The following is a 19,384-nucleotide window of genomic DNA, read 5'->3' as shown; positions in this document are numbered from 1 at the left end:
TTCGATCTGTCTGTCACTGAAAGAAGGCCTTTGTATACATTTTGTGCAGTTCCGAAGTGGCCGGTTTGTGTGCAACTAGACTATTCTTGTGAGTGCGTCGCTTAATAACCCCATCCACTGTGTATGAAATCCTCGTCTACGTGTGGAATTATGCTATTTTCCTACCATATATGTTTCATTGAAAGTATTTTTATTCGACTGCATTTGACCCATGCTGTGCTCACCGCTCACTGATCTGCGGTCACTATGTACACGGCTTGCATTAGCGGTTGATTGAAATTTAAGAACTTCATTAGGCCTACACGTTCTTCAGCTTTTTTCATGTATGGTTTTCTGGCCCATAATCGAAAGGGTAATATATAGAGCAGGGAAAGACGCGATCTGCCAGTGCGATAACGGTAGTGTGTAAACCAATGGGCGACGTCACTGACATTGAATCCATCCGTTTTTGTCTATGTCTGTGAATCTTCATCCGAGCTAAATCATTGAACACGGAAAATAAACCCTGGAATGAATAGGACATTTAGGCTTCATTATTATACTCTGTTATTTAAATAAAGCCTACCATGATTCAGTCATTTTAAATGTCCCTCATTCATTCCACCAACAACGCAAGAATGTGTTACTTATTTTAAATATAAATATAAAAAGATGAGGTTGTTTGGGGGGGGGGGGCATGTCAATTGGGTGCTAGAGGGACTAGGAAGGGGGAGGGGGAGGTAGCTGATGTGTACAACTCGAGTGTGTTTAAAGTCACATCATATCTTATGGTTAAAAATTATAAAAAAATTCGAACCAAGCCAGAATAATCGATAAACATTTATTTATTTTGTCTAGCCTTAATCTCCTTTATTCCCCTCCAAAGCCCATCAAATTGCGTGAAGTTGATTTCAGCTTCACGAAAAAACAATGAGCAGAACATTTTAACTGCAAATAGTTACGTGTTCATTATAAAAATGGTTGCTGGTAAAGTGTCGTCATCTAGTGGCTGTGTTGCCAACCTGCAGAACACTTCATTCATCACATGAAACAATATTTTATACAATAGACATTATTAAATTACCTTGACGGGTGTGCCATTTGTCTATTATTTACTCATACTTGCGACTGGTGTGTTAAACATTGTTTGTTTTACTTTAATTTACAGTTCTTTGTGTTGATTTTGGTGTTTTCACCAACATTGCGCGCACGCACGCGCACACACACACACACACACACACACACACACACACACACACACACACACACACACACACACACACACACACACACACACACACACACACACACACACACACACACACACACACACCTATAAAATATACAAAAACATTGTAGTTACTCCAGCACATTTAATATTTCTTTTTGCACTGACACTTATATGAAGAACAAGCATGCTGGTCTAGACAACCAATCTAAAACCAGTTGTCTCTTCTTAGTTGCATTTCATCCGTTTTACATTTTGGAGAAAAAAGAAAAGAAAAAAAACTAAACACCAACAAAACAAAAGCAGCAAAATGTATAAAGTGCAAGTCTTCACTCAGGAAAAGTCTAACATCAACGCTGCTAGGCACAAACCAAACCCTAAAGTTATGTGCACCTCCGAACCAAACCTTTCAAGGCGTTTTCCATACATCTTTTAAACAGGAAAAGTAGTATCAAATAAAGTGTTTCTATCACATAGTAGCAATCAAAGAAAGTCCCAGAGCCAATTTAGTTATTGGTGCTGTCGAAGGTACAATAGAACTGGCCCAAAACATTCGAGTAAAACATATTTTAAATATTAACACATCATATTGCGAGTGATCAAAAGGCGTCGATCTATGTTTAAATATGTGGACACTTGTGCTCGGGATTCTGGGTGAACTAATACCTCTCATTGTTCTAAAACGCAAACTCTGACTCTTTAAAACTTTGGCTTGAGGGCTTCCGGAAGGACTACTTCATCCTAAACAGAGCAAAGCATCGATAGTCCCACAGTCAGGCTCAAAGACAGCAACATATTGCCTGGCTTTCCCACATTCAGCCAAGGAGCACGAGTTCAACGTGAATCCGTCCCTAGATTTTCCCCAACGCCAGATAACACCATGGAGCTGACACAGGGCGTTGTGAATTTGTCACCAGTTTGAGCCAATCAGAAACAAGAATAACAACAACCCATTTTCCATCACCAACATTGGACTGTCCTTATGTCTTAGTGTAGAATTATTTTTAAGCAAGCACCTCATCTTGGGTACAAATGGTAAAAGAGGGGAAAAAGACAAATTGATAGTGGTTGCTAATCAAGTGCCAACATTTCAGACATTTATATGCTATATATTTACCTCCACAAACTTTCTCATTTGTACCTTGACTTTCCATACAGCCAGTACACGACCCCAACGAATAAATACGACGTATGCATGTGTTGCTTTTAAAAAGCAGAGCAAACCAAAACATTTACCTGCATTTTCCCAACAAAAATAACTCTTATTAGTAACTGCCGGCACATAATGTGTGTACAAAATAATGCATTAAATCAAAATGTACAAAAACATAAATTAAACATTGTACAATTCAAGAAAACAAGTGAAAGACAGCAGGAGGTGGCAGTTCATTTCCGTCTGATTCGAGCGCTAGGGATAGCTGGCTCTCTAAACCAAAAGGAAGCCAATCAGATTGCAAAATGGCATCACATTAGACAATTCTTTCTAAACTCAAGTTTGAATTAAAAATGATGGCGTGAGGGAGTGGCGTGGTAGCGAGGTGAACAAGAACCAACACAATCTCTAGTGTAATCACGTTACAGAGGTCTTCCCACGATGCATTGCAGCTTCCTCCTCCTTTGGTCTGGTGCTGGAGTCTGTCTTTTTCCCAAGACGGCGGTGGAGGCGGCTGCGGTGTAGTTTGTTTTACCGGCCTTGGTGCAGGTACTGCTGTGTGAACATGTTCAGTTCACTGTCCAGCCAGCCAGCCTTGTTCCTGTCAGAGGGAAACAGAAGAGTCGGAGGTTAGCACCAACCAGCTCACCAACATGGTCAGACAAACGTTCTCACAGAATTCTATCGACTACGGAATTATTATAATTAGCAGAACCACGAAAAACAACGGAGCAAACAACATTAACTGCTTGCCTACATTAACTGAGTGAGCTTTAAAGCCCAAAGGCCATCCGATTTTAACTCGAGTCCTTCAGAATACCCAATGCTTATGTATTCATGATTTGATTGGAAAACAACTCGCTCTAATGCAACTAGGTCAACGTTCAGTAGCACTTTGGTAATGTGATTGATGTCACGTGAACTTTTCTTTCCCAAACCGAACAGTGCATGTTGTGCGTTCCACCGAGCAGCGGAACTTAATACACTGTCTCAATCGAAATGATCAGCTCTTCTTACCTGTAGCTGTAGAGTAATTCACTTGATGCAACTATCTTGTCGATGTGTTTCGCTACCGATCATAATCAGAAAAACGCATCGCTCTCCATAGACCAGCAACAGTTTTAACTGCATGAACTTGTCCATTTTTCCCACACACTGAGCAGAACCAAATGTTGTTCACAGCCTTCCTGGTGTTACGGTATTGCCGTTTTGGACTCCCAGCTGAAATGTCCTGGGTTCATTCCCTTTGTCCTAAGCCTAAAGCTGTGAACATTATTAGAAAGTTTTTCTAATTTTTCAGCATTGAAGGACCACCTAGAGTTAACACAAGGGGTGCGTCCAATCGATTGCAACTTTGTTTGACGCTTAAAAACTGCTTTCTTCCTTTCTAAACTCTCTACCCACTCTCACATTTCTAAATGTTTAATGGGTAAAAAGCTCAGACCTAAAGAACGCCTAGAAGATGTTCAGTTCAGGGGGCCGTGGTTATAGTTCCTTTTACATCACATCGTCACAACCTAATGATTGCCGCCTTTTTGGAAGCATTGGAATGCTACATATTGTGATTGTTGTATATGAGGTCATAATTTTGTAATTAATCACGAAATGATTGATTGGGAAGACATTGCTGTGTTTGACAGTGACAGCATTTCTCATGAGACATGGCATTAGCCTAGTTTACAATATATTTATTTAATTAAAAAATTAACCATACCCTCAGTCCTCTCAAAATGTCGGAGTAAGCCCAACAAAAAAATCCTATGACGCACTCTGATGTACAAAGCCCTAAGAGGTTAGAGCCGTTGGGGATGTTACCGTAGCAACTTGGCCTTGCTCTGCAGCGTGTCCAGCAGTTCTATCTTGTTGTTCATGTCGCTGATCTCCTCTTCCAGGTTCTGGCGCGTCACGTCCACCTGCTGACACAGCCCGGCGAATGACCCAGCCAGCTCCCTGCAGGGCACACCACCATTAACCATCATCCGAAAAATAATGACCTAAAATCAATTCCAACCATCATCAAACTTGTAGAACTCCTCACGACAGAAAATAGCTAAATTATCGGGATATACTGATTTGTCACAGCCTACACCAGGTGAGAACAAGAAGAATTCAAAGCAAGCGTTGATGCTGTTTCGATCAAGCGATGAGCACAAAACTGGAAGAATATGGTTTAATGTGCAAGTCAAAATACATTCATATATAGTCAACACAAAACAATCATCATTACAGATGAGCCGCCATCTTGGATGGGGTGTAGACCAAACACTGCGATTTCCACAGCATACTTTTTTGAGCTTTTCCTGCACGTCCGAACCCGACTCTTCAAACATTGCACCGAGTTCCTACGTCACTTAACGCCTTAAGACAAACTCACTGCTGCACTTGGTGGCTGCAGTTGGATCCGGTGTAGCTGACGATGAGCTGCAGCTTCTCGCTGGCGTACTCCACAAACTGCCTCTTGAAGGCCCGCTCCTTCGCCTTGGTGGTCCAGGTGAGGCGCTCGTACACGTACATCAGGCCGTACATACCCACCGACAGAGCGATCAGACGCCAGCCCACCGCCTTCCAGATCTGGTGGGGGGCGGGGAGGGGTTAGGGTGGGGACAGACGGGAGGCATGCAGAGGCTGCTTGGGTGAGAGGGCCTGAGAGCAGCGGACACTCCCGGACTTACACACCAAACACCAGGGCTCAACCATTTGGGAAATAATCGGATTGCGATTCTTTAGACCAGGGGTCGGCAACCCTAGGCACGCGTGCCACCACTGGCACGGGGCAGCATAATCATTGGCACACTTGAAAAAAAAATATATATATACATATTATTATTAAAAAAAAAAATTCACTGCACAATGCGGCAGCATAATCATTGCTACCATTTTTTTTTTTTGCACTTTATTCTGTTTTGGGCATTTCCTCCCAGTCCAAATATGTTTAAATTAGTTACAGAAAGCAGTGTTCTGAAATGGGATCAATTAATAGTTTTTAAACCGATGTTGTGAGTAATAGAGAAGAAAATATTAAAAATATTGTTGCAAGTGGCCTGTATGCATCGCCTTCACATTTGCAAAGCTGTACATGTCTTAAAGATATTGATGTGGATGGTTCCAACATTCTCATATATTCTCGTTTTCTACATTTCTCACAGTGCAAATATGTTTTGGAATGTATCTAATATGTAATTATAATTTGTAAGCCCATGTTTCAAATATAACAACCCAAAAAACATTTAAAATGTTGATGCATGATTGTGGACTATATGGAAAAAGTACAATTCCAGGTCTTCTGGAAATGTTTTCGCTGTGTCATAATTCAGCTTAATTTTAAATATATTGTTGCTTAAGGCACACTCATTAACGAGGAAATGTCAAACTGGCACTGCATGTTGAAAAGGTTGCTGACCCCTGGTTTAGACCAATCTTGCGATTTCCATTTAGCATGTGATTTTTCTTTTTTGAGGTCCCTTATGTTCTGTATTATTCACTGAACACAAGCAATACATCTTTCTATAGTCTGACCAACACAACATTGGAAGCAGTCAACATTTTCTTTAGGCCAGGTCTATGTGTGGAGATGAATTGATATTATAACATTTTTATTTAATTATTGAGTCGCACGAGAAAAAGAAATACGAATCTTACTGATCTCCAGTCTGTTACAAAAAAATAAAAGTAATGGATTCAATTAATTGTTCAGCCCTAAAAAACACACATGAACAGAAACACAAGGAAGAACGGCGAACTCCAAGCACGAGACTCAAGTGATCCATTGGCATTGATAACTGAAGCTCATTGTTTGAGCAATGATGGCTGCTTACCACGCCCCCGACCACGATGATGCCCATAGAGGTGCGGGAGGTCAGGGAGGCAAGGCCAGTCACCATGGAGACCATCAGCTCCTCCTGGGTCATGGAGCCCTGGGGGAAGGGAGGCATGCTGGTGCTGACGGGCGTCAGAGCCAGGGGGCGGGGCACCTGGCGGAGCGACAGAGACATCACATACTTTAGCCAATCACAGGCCATTGTTAGAGGCCGGGAAGGGGGGTTGTTCGGGGTTTTCTGTTGATGCCATGGCATCAGCTGCCCTGTTTCCAGATTTTGAGTTAAAAGTAGTTAAATGAACTAAATAATTATAGAGGTCAAGAAAGGACTTGGTTATCATAGAAAATCTGTAAACGTTTGTATGTAGACATATGTAGGGGGCATTCAGTTGGTTGCAATCTGCAACCTCACCACTTGACGGCACTGAAGCCTACACATGCACTATTAAGAACATTTTTCAAAACAATACAACAACAACAATTACATTTAAATTACAAAGTTAACAAAAGACTAATTTGAGCCAACACCAATACACAAACGGAATCACAAAGACACAAAAAAAACAGAAACAAGAAATAAAGAGCAAAACCCGAGGTAAATAAAGACAGACGGGGTGTGTATAATCCAGGCTCCTGGGTCCCCGGCCGCCCACCTGGTCGTTGTACCCCATGAGGGCGCGCCGCGTGTTCTTGGGCCCCAGGAAGCGGTTGACCAGCATGGTCCAGCCCATGGAGAAGTGGAAGCCGATGTCCTCCTGGAAGTCGCTGCAGAGCTTGTCGCAGGCCAGGTCATAGCTGAGGCTGAAGCACTGGCGGGGGACCAGCTTATCCACCTGCTCCCTGACCGGGGCGGGCAGCAGGGGCTTTAGACCCTCTGGGGACAGGGAGGGGGCAAGGGGGGCTGGTTATCATCTTTGGAAGGTAATGGACAGATGGGAAAAAAGTAACATTTTCATTTCGAAATCTATTAAGCAGCAAATATTGCTCTGAAAAAGAAAATGAGGATAGAAACGATGAAAGAATGGATTAATTATTTAATCACAGATATTGACAATATCCTCCTCCCTGCCACTAATAAAAAGTGTACTGGTGAGTACTGGCTGATCACATGGAGCTGTCCATACCGTTCATCTCAGTCTGGGTGTTCTGCAGGGCATTGGTGATGCCTGCGGAGCATCTCTCTGACATGTTCCTCCCCAGGCCCTCCTCGATGTGTCTGTGGAGCTCCTGCAACGCAGCACCACTACATCAGACACCACACATCAAACCACCAGACTCACTGAGCATAGGGTAGATGCTTTGAAGATTAATTAAATCAAGCCTTTTTTTTTCATGACCTAGTTGGCTCAAAATCAAAATGGTGTTATTCATCTCTTCCAAAATGTGATTATTATCCAAAACATCAAATCACCTAGCCAATCAGAAACATTGATGCAACAAGTAAAACAAACAGCAACCCACCTAGCCAATCAGAAACAGAGCGCAATAAGCCTGTGTTTGGTTGGATCCTCACAGTGTGATTCCAGTGCTATGCTCCTCTTTAACAGAGAGCCAGGTCTTATGTAACCCGCCGCCAACAAGGTTCAAGGTCTGAGTGCTAGGCCTTGGATGAAGCCCAGGGGGACTTGGCTGGCGGCTGGATGGTGGATCTGTGATCTGTGTCTGCACAAGGCAGATTTAAGCTGCTGTGGTTTTAGCACAGAGAACCATGGATTTTTGAAATTCCTGATTTAACTGGTTTGCAAAGGAATGGGCCCTCTTCACCAATGGCCATCTTGGTTCTAAACCAAGAGGCAGGCACGACTTCCTGTCTGTGAAGCCCTTGCGGAAGAGATTAACATCTAGGTCCTGTAAAGGCCTATTGGTTGTTCGCTCTAGCTGGATGCAGAAGGACACAACTGTAAACAAGGTCAATGGGAAAAAATATTGTTTAATTTTCGTAATACCAAAGCCAATAAATGTTTCCCTCTTTCTGTTCAGATCTTAGTGTTTACTCCATCTCCGAATTATGTGGGAAAATCCCTGTAAGCTTTTGCTTAGCAAAGGCCGGCCTCCAGATCCCACTGGCCCTTTGTTCAATTCCTTATCATTTGGCTTCCTTTACTATTTCACTAAAGGATACATCTGCTCTCTTTGAATAATGATGCAGCTTTCATGCAACAGTGTGAAACCGTTTTAAAACACTGTAACACAATGATCTGGTCTGTACTCGAGAATGCAACCGTTAAATGCGAATCCATCTACGTATTGTATGCCACTTTAGAAGCCTTATCAGTCCTTGGTTCCAACGCGTAGTGAAGAAATTGCCATGACAGAATAAAAACAGTCATTGTTTCTAATGATTGTTTATAACGTCATTACACTGAGGTACAATGTTAGTAGTGTCTAACAGGGGTGTTTTAGCAGACTGTCTCAGAGCGGTGGTATAAAGACTGTGCGGCCTCAGAGTTGAGTCATCGCCTAGACATCTAAAGAGATAAGTGGAGAGGTTTTAGACAGCTGGGTGTGTTAGCTTCATGTACCCACAGGCTGAGGTCAACACAGTTGTGTTCATTCTCCCGTACTGGGAACGGCCAACAAACTGGTTCCTAATAGGCAAAACAGCCTTTTCCCTTATACGCCTGTCAAGAGAATTAGGGCTGCAGCCATTCCTTACACTGTCCATTCATTATGTGGTCAATGACATTTCCTAAATACTGCCCATCTCGTGCGTAAATATAGACACACACACAGACATGTAGCACCTGGAAATACCCCTTTTAAAGTATTTTGGTTTGTTTACACAAAAAACAGTTTAGTAAAATCTGTTTAGTAATGCATTGAAGAATATAGATTTATTGCAATTTAGTAATTCCGTCATCAAACCAGTAGGTGGCTACATGAGCAGCGAATTGTTGTTAAAATAAGTTTCAGGTTGTAGTTGGAGCTGTTTTGTGATGAAGTCTTGTGATGAATTCTTGCTGGTAAGGTAATTAAAATGAACTAAAGTACACTACTAGTCCCGTCGTTGTCTGAGTGGTTTAACAGACACGCCCGTGTGCGTATGCACATGTGTGGGTGTGTGTAAGCGTATGTGCGTGTGTCCTTACGTTCTTGTAGACCTTCAGCACCACGGGGGAGGGGTGGAAGTCCATGTGGAAGTCGTCCACCAGAACATACAGCCTCCGGATCTCCTCTGCCATGGCGTTGGACACCTAGCCCCGTCGGGACACAGATACAGAGCCCCGGCGTAAGACACAGCCCTGGTGCCACTGGCTACAGGGCCCCGGCGTAAGACACAGCCCTGGTGCCACTGGCTACAGGGGCCCGGCGTGAGACACAACCCTGGTGCCACTGGCTACAGGGCCCCGGCGTGAGACACAACCCTGGTGCCACTGGCTACAGGGCCCCGGCGTGAGACACAACCCTGGTGCCACTGGGTGCAGGGCCCCTCAGTTGTGGGGCCCCCTGCCTGGGAATCTCAGACAAGCTAAATCAGTATAATCTTTTAAGTCTCAAAACTCATTTGTATGCAAAAGCTTTCTTACAGTAGTTTTATTATTTTAACACATTGCTTTCTTCCTTTTGCTTTATTTTATGGTGTTTTTTTTTTAGCACTTATTGTACTATTTTTTTTAAATTTATTTTTTTCTGTTCTGTGAGGCACATTGTATTCCTGTTTCGAAAAATTGCTATACAAATAAAGTTTATTATTATTATAAGCCCGGCAGATACTGGTGGAAGGTTGAGAATGTTACTGGTTGAAGTGTATGCATGGCTCCATCCATCTAGCTGTCCCATTGTTGGGCACAGTTCAACGCCTTATTCTGTACGTCGTTTGCTCGCTGACGGTCGGTTCTGTATTGTGTGGCGATTGTACAGACACCTTGAACCAACAGTTGTACTCTAAATGTTTTTGGGGTGTATAAAGCATGGGTGTCATGCTCACCTGTCTCTCCACCTCCTCTGTGATCTTCTTGATCTTGGCCTTACAGTCCATGCTGAGCAGGTCCAGCTGTTTGTCTATGAACTCCATGCGGTCCTGCCGGTCCTCCCGGGTCTCCATGCAGTGGATCCTGAAACACGTTGCATTCATTCATTTTAATCCAACCTTTCAAGAAATTCCTATTGAGATTCTGTCCCTCCTTTACCAGCATCCTCCTGTATATCTTAAGCTGTATATCTTATATCTTAAGCTAATCTATTCACCTACGTTATATTATACAATTATTAAACTTTAGCTTCTACATTTTATACAAGGATTAATCAATGCATGCTCAAGTCATGAGACCTGACACTGTCGTCGCCATGGCAACAGTGTGGCGGGCGCTACCTCTGCTCCTGTGTGGCCACGTGCACAGAGTCCATGATGAGCCGCAGGGCCTCGGAGATCTGCTTAGCCCGCACGGTGTGCTGCTCGAACTTGGTCTTCACCGCCGACTGGGAGATGCACTCCTGTATAACGCGCAAACACACACACAGTTTATCTGTAAATCCTGTCAGTTAGTGAAGGGAACCCAGGAGAGAGATCACCTCTGTCCAGGGATTCAGGATGCGTCATGGGGGATCACCATGGTGATACTGGGTCAACCAAAACAACAACAAGGCCTCACCTCAAAGCGCCTCTCAAAGTTCTGGAACTCAAACATGCGGGCCTGGAACCCCTCGGCTAGGGCGCCACCTGAGGACATGAAGGACACCTGTTGACTGTGTGCGTTACGTGCATCCGAGGGGCGTCTTCCAAAAACACCCGGGATGCAACAAGGTCCCAAGTTAGCATTTCCATTCCTTTGGAGCGTGGAAGAAGCGGTTGCTTTTGCTTTCAGGCGATGTTGACCCCCCCCTCCCGTTGAAACTAACACATCGTGCGCTGGTGGGACGGCGGCCTAGTCTGACCTGCTTCGGGCATGCCCTGGGCCTTCTGGACGCGGGCCTGCAGGACCTCCTTGGCGGACACGAAGAAGATGCGGTCGCTGGCCTGGGCGCGGTCCACCACACCCAGCTCGTCCACCAGGAAGCTACTGCAGCGGTCCATGTGCTGCCGCCGCACCTGGAGGGGTCGAGGGTCGGAGGTCATCAGGTCAACAGGTCAACCAGCACCTTCTCATTGTAGCTTTAGGTTTATCTTGGGTCTCTGGCTTTAGACAAAACAATTGTTTTTGTCTTTCTGCCACTGATACACAATATTATTAGCTGGGAAAACAATCCATGATTATATCATACTGTGTAAACACTATGTTTACCCGTTAGAAAACATGTTCAAAAAACAAATCTAAATGGTACGGTGTTGATGCATTTAAACATGTGCAAGCTAAAAAAGGGTTCAGTTTATAAATATACTCAGAAGAACACAATAAATGCTTGAACATGACTAGATATATTAAACACCTTGACTGATACCAGCTCAAGGAAAACAGCCCAGAAATCCCCACATTCTGGGCACTTCCTCTGCCCGTCAAAGTGTTCAGCTGATCCGATCATTAGTCGATCCTATTAACACTGCTGTGTCTACCCACACACCGTCCTTATCCCATTGGTTCTGCTTGTCGCAGTAGGTAAGAGGGCAGATGTCAAACTAAGTGCATTCATTTTAACAAGGTAAAAAAACCGTATAAATCAATAATAACAAATAAGAGTGATTATGGGTGTTAACGAGGTGTGACCCAACACGCTCTGACATGTTACAGATTCCAGATTGACAGGTTTTGAGAAAGGGAAAGGTGTATGTGGGAAAGTGACTCGTTTATCAACCGAAGCACTGCACAACCGAAGCACCTCTGCCGGTAGCAGAGGACTGCGGTAGCCATGCAGTCCAGCATGACAACCGACAGCAGGGGACAAGGCTTACTAAACAATAGTTGACACCTGAACTGAAGCCAGACAGGTTTATCTTGATCTCTAAAGTACCCAGGCTTCAACGGGATCAGAGCGGCCCTGATGGGACAGGTGCTTCACGTGGTTACTTTTTATAAAAGTAATCCCGTGATTTTACAATCACATTAATAAAACCATTGGTTAATCTGGCCCTGGACTAGACGTGGACGGCCGTGGTAACCCACCTCCTCCATGTACTCAGGCTCTGAGGCAGAGGCGTCCCAGCGGTTGTTGAGGATGAAGATGTTGGGGCTGGACAGACGCTCGTTCACCTTGTGGAAGAAGAACTTCTCCTACAGAAGGACACACACACAGGGCAGTATAGGTTGTAGACAGGTCTGTATTCAACCAGATGCTGAGGGTAATAGGTGGGAGGGAGGGTATAAACAGAGGTTGAAGAGTGCCATAATAATTATCATAATTATAATAATATAAACAATATTAATCACAATAATTTTTTTTATAAATATAGGAATTATTTTCCTTACACTAGGTTATGGTGATAGGAGATATGTTTCACTATTAAGGAGTCACTGTTTCGGCTCACCGTTTGCATGAGGGTGGATTCCGAGTTGGCCACCAGTACGAAGACGTCGGCGTCCAGACAGAACTTATCAATCCAGCTGTCGAGCTCTGTGGTCACGTCAATGCCCGGGCTGTACACACAGAGGATACCAAAGAGGGTAGCATTAGCTAGAGATAAAGCTACAGTGGTGAAGCCTACAGGAGACCAGGGAGGTTAGCACAAGCTACAGCTACATTAAGGAAGCATGAAGGAGACCTTGGTGGTTAGCACTAGCTACTACTAAAGCTATTGAAAGGAAGCATACGCTTATCCATAAGGGTTTGGATAACCAAATTATCATTCATTAGTTTTGGATATTCAAACATTATTGGAATTTTCCAGTAGTACTTTGACAGCTGCCGTCCTGTGGGGGGATGCGCAAGCCGTTAGCCCCCCCGGCCATCAGGTCTTAATCACTTTAGAAGTGTTGCAATAAAAAGTCAAAAAGACACCAAACAGTTCTATCTACTAACAATCAGGGCTTGGTTATTTAGTAAACATGAATAGAACAGGCAGACATTTTTTTCTTTTGATGACGAGCCGTCCCCCACAGCGCCTTGGTTATTAATCACCGGGTAAACAGCACCAGTCCTGCCGGGACATGTGTGTGTCCTCACCTGTCCACCAGGACCAGGTCGTCCCTCAGCAGAGCACACTTGGCCTTGGGCCACATGACACACACCAGGCTGCCTGCGTCCAGGAGCTCGTCCTGGTGCAGAGCGTGAGCCAGCTGGTTCACCGTCTGGAAGGCAAGGCATACAGAGATCTCTACATACAAACAAGGAATGGGTACTAAAGGTACTAAAAGGTTCGATGGTGAAAGTCAGCCGGGACACAGCAATGGCCGTCTCTATGGTGGTCACTTGTCTGTCATGGTTGCGGATTAGGAGCTAGAGTTCAATGCATCGAGATGAGGGCTGGCCAGTAGTAGAGTAACGTTGGAAATTTAAAGACACTGTTAAAAAATGTAGACTCCTGAATGACCAATATCTGAATTCACTGTTAGTCACTTGCAGGGTTAGTTTGGCAACTTGCTCCCGAATTGACGGGTAAGGTTGTGGAAATCATATTTATTTATTTAGCCCTTAATCACAGGTACAGCCTCAAAGGGCTTAACAGGCCATATGACACCCCCCTGACCCTAGACCCCCAGAGAACAAGAAAAAAAACTCCCTTAATTAGCAAGGAAATGGCTGCCATAATTGCAAGGCGTCATTTATTTTATCTCCACATTTTCAGTCACTGGCATTGGCTCCCTTAAATTGTTTTAATTGAAACTCCAAAAAATAGTATTCACCAACCACCATAAAACGATGTTATTTTAACCAAAGACCTTGCATTTGCAGCGTTATGAATGTCACAAACCATGCAATCAAATCCTAAACGGCTCAGTAAGTGACATATTTTCCATCACCCATCAATGGCTGTTTCTCCACAGAGGGTACGGCACAGCAACCGCAACAGACTCGCTCTTCAACTCTCTTGTGTGCAGTGGTGTAGTGTCATTTCCGCCATAGGTGAAAATGACACTACACTACACTCAGAGAGAGCATCAAAACGGAGATCTTATAGATTGTTACCTTAACATTTACTAAAAACTCCCCTCAAAACTCGAGTACCCTCAACCCCTCAGCTCAAGGCGTTGCTCAACGTTGTTCCCGTTCCGTGTTGCGTGTGCCTCCTAGCCGCCGGAGGCCTCACCTTGATGCTCTTCCTCTCCTCGGAGCCCTCTGTGAGCAGGAACGACTCGTTGCCGTCCGTGCCCTCCACCCTCAGGAAGCAGTTGGTGGTGTGACCGATCCCCGAGGGGAGCACCTTGTCACACAGCATGGCGTTGATCACCGAGCTCTTACCGTTGCTCGTCCTGGGGGGGGGGCAGTAGACAGTGGTGGAGTTAGGTCGACGCGTATCTGGAACTAACCTTCACACCACTGGAGGTCTCCCTCAGCACTTCCTACATATCAGAATGTAATCGTTTTTTGAAAGTATGTATTTCACCCGTATATAGTATATATCGTATATATCAGTTAGAGGACAGTTCCTGTTCCTCGTGTCCTAAAATACAACAAAAGAACATACTACAGGTTCATTTTACCTTCAAATGCATCTGATACTACATTTTCTGTTAGATGATTCTCTCATTAATTGCTGTATTTCATTGATTCCCTTCAGAAGGTGATTCCTGCGTATGTACAGCACTCTGAATGGACTTTGTGTTTGTAAGGGGCTGTACAAATAAAGTTGCCTTAAGCCATCACGTGCAGTGCGTTTGATAGGGAACATCAAGGGTAAAGTCTGCAAATCGAGCACGTGCTAGATGTGGTTAGTAGGAACCGAGCGCCAACAATTGGGGACGTACCTGCCGAAGAAGACCACCTTCATGTGTCTGCGGGCCAGCACCTCCCCGATCCCTGCGACCTTGGCCAGGTAACCCCGTACCTCCTGCACCTGCTCCTCCGTGGTGACCGGGTCCAGCTCATCGCTCTTATACGTTTCTGAGGAACCAAGGAAAAACACACAAATGAATAAAACATTGATGACATTCATAGCTACAATTAAATGACACGGCCTTCCATTGGTGGGAGTGCTTTCTGAAGCGACTTAGAGTGATCACATGACTTGAAAAGACCGGGAAGATGACATTGAGATGACATGAACGCAACATGAACGCAGCATGAACTTAGCTTGACCGTAACATAACCCTGACATGAACGAGACGGGACTCTTGCCACGACAGTTGTGTCGTTAAACTCCAATAGAAATCAACTGTGGAATCTCGGGGCCAACGTCAATCTGCAAACTACCATGCAACCTGAAGCGACTGCTACTGGTTACTGATACAGGTAGAGGAGCAACGTCTCCAATGGTCTCGGTAACCAGGAGCCACATGTTGGTCACGTCTGCATAACCTAACCCACACGCCACTGGGGCCGAACACATGACTTGCATTTTTGCCAAAGGTAATGCAAAGAGACAAAGAGGCGTGTGCATGCAGAGCGTGCACTTTAACCTCAAAAAGGAATGTGTCAAACTGTTTAAAAAACGTTATCATCATTATTCCTTATTTGGGAATTTTGTACTAAGTACTTTATCATTAAGTACTTTATCATACGTTATCTTTACACACAGGCTACAGACGGTAGTGTAATAACATGCTGGAATGTGAGTCATTAGTGGACAACTGGTACGCTAACATACCAACATTCTATTGGTATGTTAGCGCAGCAGAGCATCAGTGCGTTCAGCTGTAAATTAAGTCAGAGTGGATGGGCAAGTAACACATAACGATAGAATAAGGTTGCAATGAGTTCAACACACTTGTTTTACCTACATGAACATTGCAGTAATGTTAGGACTGACGCAATCTATAAAGTTGGGAAATGTCTAAAGAGCACAAACCATGGCAATGATGGATTAGATAAGTAAGATATCAAGAGACTGAGCAAGACAAAGATAGACAGACAGAGACAGAGAGCAACAGACTGACAGCGAGAGAGGGAGACAGAGAGAGAAAGAGAAACCAAGAAAGAGAGAGGGGGCGAAAGGGGGAAACAGACAGAGAGCGAGTGAGGCGGTGAGGTGTGAGGTACCTTCCAAGAAGGAGGAGCTCTCCTTAATGTAGGCTCCCAGCTGCTCGAAGATGCCATTGATCTTCTTCTTGGCCGTGACAAAGTGCTTGAGCGGGGATGCGTTCACCTCAGCCATCAGTCGCTTGTCCTTCTTACCGTGGATGGAGTTGGAGTTGGGCCTCGGGAACACCAGAGACATGACACTGCAGGTGGAGACAGAGAGATAGAGAGACAGAGAGACAGAGACAGAGAGAGAGACAGAGAGAGAGACAGAGCGAGAGAGACAGAGACAGAGAGAGAGAGAGCGACTAAAATAAACGTCAACACAGCAGCCTTGTCCCTCCACCTGAATATTGAACACAATATGAGTGAGTGGAAGGGGATGTAGGAACTAGTTTTCCCAGAGGAACACAAAAGGAAGGCATACTGGCCATACTGGAAACCGTCCTGAAATTAGCATAAGATATTAGTGAGAGAATATGACTAACAGGATGACTCAGAACCCACATGGCAAGTCATTAAAGAAAAAGTGAAAAAAATATAGTCTGAAGTGAGCCAACACAGCACAGTTGAATGCTCTCGAACCCACATTTTGATAAAAAAAAAGGAAAAGGTCATTACCAAATGAAAATGTAGGTATATGACGAGATGTTGAAAGACAGTGTTGATGACATCATCCCAGAGTGGGGGGCAGTTATACCAAATCCAGAGGTTCCAATTCCAAGGTATGTTCTACTGTTCGTCAACTATTACCTTTCGCCCTATGACTCAACCCAATAGGGCGATTAGCGATCCATTCTGAAAGTTAGGAATGTGTCTGCTTGAAAAGCAAGGTGGCAGGACCAGCAGCAGCAGTGATGAGTGGAGGTGGACAATGCATCACAAGCCCCCCAGGGATGATTCTGGATCCCCAGTTCAAACAAACAGCCTGCCAGAGCCTGCACGCGTGCAAGGAGAGCGTGTCTTTGTTAAAGCCCCAGGAAAGAGAGAGAGGTGGTGGGCTCTTGCTCTTGTTGGCCAGCAAACTAGGCACATCTGTGTCGTGTCACAGTATCGGGAAAACCTTCAAAGAGTTGTGTGGGCTTTATTTTATATTGTGTACCGTTTTAAGTTTTACAGCTGCCTTTGGTTGTTGTAAGGTTAGAAGAACTGTGACTGAACAATTAGTTAACATCTAAAATAATTTGGCTTATAATTCCGCTCCGCAAAACAACATAAATTGAATTAACTGTAACATAATTAGTCAGTTTAAGTTTAAACGTTGAGTATTCATAACTGCTCATGTTATATACGAGGTCAGGCTAGGGTGAGAAGAAAAACGGTGACCTGAAGATAAGTGAACAGTGTGTCAACCCAGGGCTGAAATGTCACCCACTGGTCCTCAGTCATGTTTCACTGCAGACAGGCCAGAGACGCTAGGTCGTACGTGCAGTACTACCTCAAAGCCCTGCCAAATGACTAGCATACCGGGATCTCTGTCGGCTCATGGCTGTGTGATAAAGTGTCCGGTGTCCCTCTCTGACATTTAGTCATCACGAATCTATAAAATTCTAGATGTAAAATGTGTTTTTCTGTCATCAGAACCACCAAGAGACGGCTGCTTATACAACCTTAGGTTAGGGTTAGTAAATAACCCTTTTACTAAATAACCCTAACCCTAAACAGTCAGTTGTCCCACTCACTGTGTTTACTGGCAGTTTCTAGTTAGTGGTATGCATGTAGTAGCACCACTGAAACGTATGCCATAATACAATACAACGGAAAAAGATTAATAATGTAATAAATAAAAATATCCAGTCTTCATGATCTCATAGCTATGAGGTAACATGTTAACAGTAATGTCAATGAAGCAGTGCAATTCCTATAATAAAATACTTTCGATATTGGCTGAAGAATATTTCCCAAGGGATCATTTTAAAAGGTAAGCAAGGATAAGATCTTATACAAGGTCAATCAACTTTTACTAACACATCTGTGTATGTATTGTCAGATATTAAGAACAAATATATGTTGAAATTATGTTACTGACGACGCAAGTTCAAAATAATCTTTCTGAGGTGCACAGTACACAGGTACATTGGTCATCCGCACCATATCCATTCAGTCAACATATATAATCTAATAACAACGAATGCTACGAAGGTTATGATCTTTGTATCAAAGCTTACCTTTTCTTTTTACGGTCAGCCCTTACACAGAAAAGAGGTGTGATCCGTAGGACAGAGTGTGGCCGGGGTGTCTAACACAATGCAGACATTGCGTGTAGCCCCTCGTTCGCACTATGACCTTTCACACAATTCTAAGTTCATCCAGTTTGTAGCTTGACACCGGACTGAAGTCCTTCTTAAATCAAACCACAGTAGAACTTCAGGTAGTCCACATTCAAAAGAGAACACAAGTGAAGAACTGAAATAAGAACAGCCGAGACGTCAACTAAATAAAATCCGCTTGAGATCAACATAAACCGGTATGAAGGGCATGCCTAGTACTGTCAGAAAGTAACTGAACTGTCATCTCCCAAAAACGATTACAGATATCCTTTTGTCACGGGCTAGTTCACGGTTCATCTACGACGTGAGAGAAAAAACGGGATTCGTGGTTGTTATGTAAGCGAGTAGACAAAGTAGTGTCCGGCAGAAGGGGCATGACAGGCAGGCACTAACGTTAAGCCCCACAGCGAGCTAACGGCTAAGCTAACCGGCTAGCCGCCCACCCCCTAAGCTACTTCCTGTTGTCCTGATCGTGACTAGCTCATTCTTCACCAGTCATTCAGGACCTAGGCTTACCGTGGATGGACGAACTGGTTCACACACAGCGTGCTCGCATGATGGTCCTTCAAACTCTGTCCTTGGTGGGACGTTATGGTTTCAGTTCACTGGTTTCACAACACGTATTTTACATATCACAGTTGGAGCGGGCATTCGCAAGATTGCTCACAACACGCTGGCATACGTTGACGTTACGTTTGCGTCTACGACAGTTCCTCGATACGCAAGTTAAGAAATATAATATGTGCATGACAATAGCTAATTAATTTAGGAAGTCGCGGTATTATGTCTTCTGCATAGACTTTGGTCTTCTGCCTTGCTGGCGCTGCGTCTTCTTCGTGCAGGAGACGCTCTGACAGGTCTAGAGCTGTGTATGTCTGCCACCTATTGGACAGTTAGTGTAGTGACATTATTTTATTATCAGGCCAAACATGCTCAGTGTGGGGGACCTG

The 19,384-nt window shown here is 44.2% G+C and overlaps 1 protein-coding gene across 2 annotated transcripts; it reads right to left on the bottom strand.

Moving 5' to 3' along the window:
• Positions 1–1,291: 1,291 nt before the first annotated feature.
• Positions 1,292–19,252, bottom strand: mfn2 (mitofusin 2). Of its 2 annotated transcripts, none has more exons than XM_079741543.1 (18): positions 18,951–19,252; positions 16,186–16,367; positions 14,955–15,090; positions 14,297–14,459; positions 13,213–13,337; positions 12,578–12,686; positions 12,216–12,323; positions 11,053–11,206; positions 10,770–10,837; positions 10,490–10,611; positions 10,106–10,232; positions 9,267–9,371; positions 7,302–7,404; positions 6,831–7,051; positions 6,176–6,331; positions 4,735–4,931; positions 4,176–4,310; positions 1,292–2,961 (listed from the first exon to the last, which is right to left on the bottom strand). In XM_079741543.1, exons 2-18 carry the CDS (start codon positions 16,361–16,363, stop codon positions 2,892–2,894), a joined length of 2,277 nt encoding a protein of 758 aa, XP_079597669.1. In that variant the 5' UTR covers positions 16,364–16,367; positions 18,951–19,252; the 3' UTR covers positions 1,292–2,891. The 2 variants fall into 2 exon arrangements, with proteins under 2 accessions (XP_079597669.1, XP_079597670.1); XM_079741544.1 differs by lacking the exon at positions 18,951–19,252 and adding an exon at positions 18,333–18,823.
• Between the last annotated feature and the right edge of the window lie 132 nt (positions 19,253–19,384).

Source organism: Pollachius pollachius (genome assembly GCF_949987615.1).
Source record: "Pollachius pollachius genome assembly, chromosome: 8".
Lineage (NCBI taxonomy): Eukaryota > Metazoa > Chordata > Actinopteri > Gadiformes > Gadidae > Pollachius > Pollachius pollachius.
The sequence above is the reverse complement of the archived record's forward strand: the minus strand, read 5'-3'. Positions and strand labels throughout refer to the sequence as shown.